This window comes from Pelmatolapia mariae, linkage group LG12, assembly GCF_036321145.2.
Source record: "Pelmatolapia mariae isolate MD_Pm_ZW linkage group LG12, Pm_UMD_F_2, whole genome shotgun sequence".
In the NCBI taxonomy this organism is placed as follows: Eukaryota; Metazoa; Chordata; class Actinopteri; order Cichliformes; family Cichlidae; genus Pelmatolapia; species Pelmatolapia mariae.
In genome coordinates this window covers 253045-259044 of record NC_086237.1, presented here as the reverse complement: position 1 = coordinate 259044, position 6000 = coordinate 253045, and the positions used below count along the sequence as shown (strand labels likewise).

Genomic DNA, 6000 nt, shown 5'->3' with positions numbered 1-6000 from the left:
GCAGTTGGGTCATGCCAGAAAAGGATTTTGAATCACTCCTTTTAGAAATGTTTAACATGCAGGGCGTTTCAGGGGAGTTTGGACGCCACCCAGTGATTTTAAGAACTGAAACAGGAAGTGAAACTATTTAAATGGCAGTGTTTGCTTTAAAAAGACTTTTTAAAAATTGGTTTCAATTAGACTTTTTAGGCTTTGACTTGATATGGTGTACAGCAGAAACATGCCAAACTCTCTGCCGAGCCAACAGGACTGCGTTACTTAAAGGATACATTATTTTATTGATCATCAGCGTCTCTTTTTTTCTACTTTTGATCAAAAATCTGACTGTATGGATAAAGCTTATGATGCAGATGTGATGAAAGAAGAAAAGCAATAAAATAAAAATAAGTATATTAAAACACACACACACTAGATACCGATGGATACTGTAAACATACACATGTTTGATTATGGCATACATACATAATCAAACATTATATAGTTTGCTAAAAGGCAACAACAGACAAGAGATGATTTATTTGTATTTAGTCCCCATGTCTTGAATATATCTTTAAATTTATAACTGCTGCTAATGTTTCTTGTGTATAGATTATAGAGATGCCAAAAAAAGAGTTTCCAGCTACCGTTGTGTACCTGCTAGTGTCTGAATTTATTCATATAAATTATATTTAAAGTAAAAATATATAATTTTGTTCTAGGAACCACAGTGAGATTTCCTGTTTGTTGGTTTGTTGGTTGGGTAGTGACTTAGTGAGAAAACAGTAATTTGCTGTTGCACCTCACACTTCCAGTGTAAAGTGACGATATGATTTGTCATCTGATTGCTACAAGACAACACAGCGCAAACTTGAAATTTTACCCCCAGCTTCCGCTGCGTTCACAAGACAGGAAGTAGATTCATTCTGTTGAGTAAAGAGCATGGTGCTGGAAAGACGTGGAGGACACTTTTAAAGAGTGCTTTACATGTTATTAGGAAACCCACACACTCCACCAGTGAGCCATGAGCAAACGGAAACTGAGTAAGTTATGTTTTATTGTCTGACAGGGAATTATTTGAAAAGATATATATAATCACAGTACTTGTCATCTGTCGCTCTAAAGGATCCAGCGAAGGTAAATCAAATCCGTCAGTGAGAGAAACACCTGATGGTGGACTGAACTTTCTGATTTTAGGCTGATTTTAAAAACTGTTTAAAGTTTTACATTTTGGTGTAAAATACTAAAAAGAAAAGGTAGTGACAGCAGAATTCACACAAAGCATTCACAGTAAAAAAAAAAAAAACCTTTGCTCTGAAATCCAGTAATATTTTTTTCTAAAGTTTAGATCGTCCAAAGGTCACAAGATAAAACTGGTTGGGCATGACATGAATTAAAGTTGTGCTTCTGTTCTATACAAGGCTTAAAACTTCAGTTTCAGGATTGAAACAGTCATTTTCCAACATTTTTGTTGGATGACTTATCAGTCATCTTACAACATTGCAGATCTACTAACAAGGAAGTTTAAATTTAGGATGTAACTGTAAGTTAAAGGCGTAATCCTTCTAAGTAATAGTACAAAAGTTGTGGCATCAAACTGGCCCGCGTCTCTCTGTCGGGCATGCAGCTTTTTCTGAGATGAATCTACAAATTTCATGTGACATGTTGTAAATAGATATTTGGGATCTTGATCATCCATCTGTCCATTCTCTTCCGCTTATCCTTATCAGGGTCATGGGGGGATCTCAGTTCAATTCAGTTCAACTTTATTTATATAACTCCAAATCACAACAACAGTTGCTTCAATGTGGTTTGCATGGTAAGATGAGGACCATATGATAAAACAGAGAACTACCCAGCAACATTATGAGCAAGACCTTTGGCGACAGTGGGAAGGAAAAACTCCCTTTTAACAGGAAGAAGCCTCCAGCAGAACCAGGCTCAGGGAGGGGCGGGGCCATCTGCCGCTACCAGTTGGGGTGAGAGGAGGAAGACAGGGCAAAAGACATGCTGTGGAAGAGAGTCAGAGATTAATAACAAGTAACAATTAAATGCAGAGAGGTCTATTAACACATAGTCAGTGAAAAAGAAATGCATTATGGAAATCCCCCAGCAGCCTAGAATTATTGCAGCATAACTAAGGGAGGATTCAGGTTCACCTGATCCAGCAGTAAACTGTATGCTTTAGCACAAAAGAAAGTCTGATCATAAAAGTAGAGATGTGTCTGTCTCCTGAATCCAAGCTGGGAGCTGGTTCTACAGAAGAGGCCTGAAAACTGAAGGCTCTCCCTCCCATTCTATTTTCAAATATCGTATGGACCACAAGTAAACCTGCAGTCTGAGAGCGAAGTGCTCTAATAGGGTGATATGATACGATGAGGTCTTTGAGATAAGATGGAGCCTGACTATTCACAATCTTGTATGTGAGGAGCAGGATTTTAACTTCAATTCTGGATTGATGAGAATACATGAGAAATATGCTCTCTTTCTAGTCCCTGTCAGAACTCTTGCTGCAGCATTCTGGAGCAACTTTGAGGGTTTTTATGACATCCTGATAATAATTACAGTAGTCCAGCTTAGAAGTAGGAAGTAAGCCTAATAAGCCATTTGAAGACATTCATTTTTAAAAACGTTTTACACACAGGTGATAAATTACCATTAAATGTTCTAAACTGTGTTGTAGAAAAGTCCAGTGACTGTGTATCTGCAATGGAAGTTGCAGAAACTGGACAGCGGATATAAAAACAGTCTCCATGTTTAATTTGTGTGTGACGGCTGTTTTTCACTAAATGCAATCGGGTGAGAATTTGTGTATTAAAGTACTTATCAGTGTTGTTTTTGCAAAGCAGATCTTGATCTCAGTCAGACTTCCTGACACAAAAATATTTTTACTGCTTCCTTGCCACTTCTGCTTACTCTTATCACTGCGGCTGGTGCTGCACATTTTACTGTAATCGATAGTTCAAACACCTCCCCCTCTGCTGCGGTCTTCTGTTTATTTTTTTATTCTTTTAGCTGCCTAAATTCTGTTGCTGTCTTTAACAGTTCTGCCATTTTTGATGTTCACTTGTGTTCAGTTCACTTTCTTTGCTTTTTTGTCTGTCGCTTGCAGAACTTTTTCATATGTTTGACTGTTGGTAAATTGCTGTTGCCATCTTATTTTTCCAAAGCCCGTTGTAACTGTTACATGCAAAGGTAAAGCTATCAGCTGAAGCTCACTGGCCTGGTTGGCAAGCTGCTTCCATAGAAAGGATGGTTGCACTGGCTACAGATAACTAGTGAGGACAGATTGGACTTCACAGCAAGCCTCAGTGCTCCAAAAGGCACAAACAGCTGAAGAGGGATTCATCATTTATTAGGCAACTACAGGCTGCAGCTGTGTTCATGCCCCAGATTAAGGAAACTTTAAACAGGTCACTTATATTGAAACTCCAACTGCAACTTGCAGACTTCTGAAATATGCTTTATAATAAAATCCAAAAGAATTTGAAACAATTTATTAAATTTGCAACCAGATAATGTTTATTATATGTTTTTTAAATTATGTTTTTAATCTGATTGGAATATCAGAGCAGCCAAATGACAAAAGCAGCGTCTTAAATTTGTTTTTGAGTCTGGTCTCCTAAAAACAACATGCAACCTGTCCTAGCAGACTCATACTAACACAGTCACTCTCTGACTGACTTTCTAATAACTACCTTCTTATTTGTAAATGCAAACAGATTGCCTACGCATGGCAATCAATGTGACTCAGCACCCAGTTTGCGTCTTTGCAGTCGGAGGTTCTCCTTTTATTCGGCTGGTTGTATTCATGTTATATTCCTATATAAAGAAAGGCTGCAAACGCCTTTGTCATGTTACAGTTAAATGATATCCTGCAGCAGCTACGTCACTGTTTGTGGAGGAATTTCTGAATTTCTTTTTCAGATCTTTGAGCTTCTGGTTGGATTATGAAAGTAGGTTTCTGTGTATGTGGATGGCAACAGATATGTGATCTTCACTGATTTATCATACTTACTTGCCACATTTTCACAAAGCGATTTCATGCAATTGCTAACTTTCAATCTAAAAAATAAGAGTAGACTAACTCAGTTTTGATGCACCAAAGTGAGACTGAAGTGAGTGATCGCAGTCCTTCGAAGCAACCATTTCAAAAGCGAGTAGGGAACTTGATCATTGCACAAAGTTACAGTAATTTTAGTCAGACCGCTGTCTTCCACCACAGTTTTTCTTGGTGTGACTTTAGCGTAACACACTGAAAAGAAATGTTACTTTGAACCAACTTTAATAATTACCCTATTTTGTTACCGCTAAGTTTATTAGTTGTACTCAGACTGTAATTTAATATAAACCTTTTACTTGAAGTACAGATTCTCATATTTGACAAATTGTTTGTGTTGATTATTTTCATGGTAAGTTATTTTTAATTTTAGGTACAGTGAAATAAACAGTGTTAACCCAGAAATCCCAATTTTCTGTTGCAACAGTGGAGTGCAATGCAACATTTTTTCAGTGCAGAAGCATTTTTAAAATTAAGCAATCTCTAGTGGTTATATGTAAAAACATATAAATAAAATGAGCTCAGGTGGCCACTTTTAGATCGGGCACAATCCTTACTTACCTATATAAGCTCAGTCACCATAGACTCGAACCCCAGTGTACCGTCTCTAAGTCTGCTGGAGACAAAATGAATGAAAACCATCCATTATCTGAACTGAATCTGAACTCATTCATACCTTAGATTATTTCAGAATCACCATTTAACACAACATGCATGTCTTTGGGCTGCGGCGGGAAGCTGGAGCATCAGGAGAGAACACATGACACTAAAGAAGTGCCCTGAAACAGGAACCTCTTCCTGTGATGCGACATTGTGACCCACACCATGATATGATAAAATACATCTTGTTTAACATCTGTTGATATCAGTCACAAATATATTGAGCATTAAAAATCCCCCCAAAACCTTAGTGTAACCTATCACAGGTTACATTTATAAATATTATAATATGGAACTGTAACAAAGCGGAGGAAGTAATCTAAAGCAAATATATTTGAAAATGTCTTGTATGTATGGTGCATAAGACATGAATAATATTACTATATATTAACTCTTAGTAGAGCTGAAGTAGAAAAGTACTAGTAGAAACACAGAGACAGTGGTATTAGATGAGTCTGGTAAAAGAGGCTGATGTAAGTTTATTTGTGCAAGCCCATAAATGAATGTGCTCTATTGACGCTCGTTCCAGCGTGTCCGCTGTTGCTTTGTCCACTGTTCCACTTACAAACATCTTTTTGCTCCATTGTAAACGAAGCATAGACGTGCCTTTGTGCTGTTTGAAGGGACAGCGGCCCGGCTGAGCGCACAGAGCTGAGCTAAGAAAAGACAGCGAATTCCTGCTGACAGGACAACAGGCCTCTGTGCATCTCTTCTTCTGCTGCTTGACTTGGTAGCTGTCTTATAAAAACTGATTTTCACCCATGAGGCAGCCTGAGGACATTTATTCACCCTGTGAAAACAAATCAGCTTCAGGCTTCGGGACAACAAAAACCTCCAATGGAGCTCAGTTGAGTAGTTAAAAGTTAAAATTTTAGAGTCACGTTGTTGCTTTTAGTGTCATGTTGTCCTTTGACATTTACAGAAATAGCCTAGGATCATAAATGCTGAAGTGAATCTGCTTGCTGCACAAAAACGTTCATTTTGGCACATCGTGGCATTAGTTTTCTTAACAGAAATTGGCAAAGGACGTAGCTGCACATTTTGTAAAATCTACTTGTCTGCTGTTATAATTTGGCACTATATAAATAAATCTGATTAGAGTTAACAGTAGATCATTTTTCCTCAGTTCCTCAACGTAATTGTATCTCAAAGAAAGCGAAACAATTTTAAAAACAGAATGAACTCAACGCCTAACAAGTTCTTTGGGATTTTTGAATATTTCTACAAGCAAGCGAATACAGTTGCTACCAAAATAAAACAGGAAGTGCATGTCAGAGAGACAAAGCATGCATTGACAACAAACA

At 37.6% G+C, this 6000-nt stretch overlaps 1 protein-coding gene across 1 annotated transcript in view; it reads left to right on the top strand.

Annotated features, from left to right (window-relative positions):
* Positions 1–937: 937 nt before the first annotated feature.
* sh2d3cb (SH2 domain containing 3Cb) overlaps positions 938–6000 on the top strand; it is a 47339-nt gene continuing 42276 nt past the window's right edge. Inside the window, exon 1 of the mRNA XM_063489598.1 lies at positions 938–1019. Coding sequence (XP_063345668.1) covers positions 1001–1019 — 19 coding nt within the window. The 5' untranslated portion in view covers positions 938–1000. The remainder of the gene's footprint in view (positions 1020–6000) is intronic.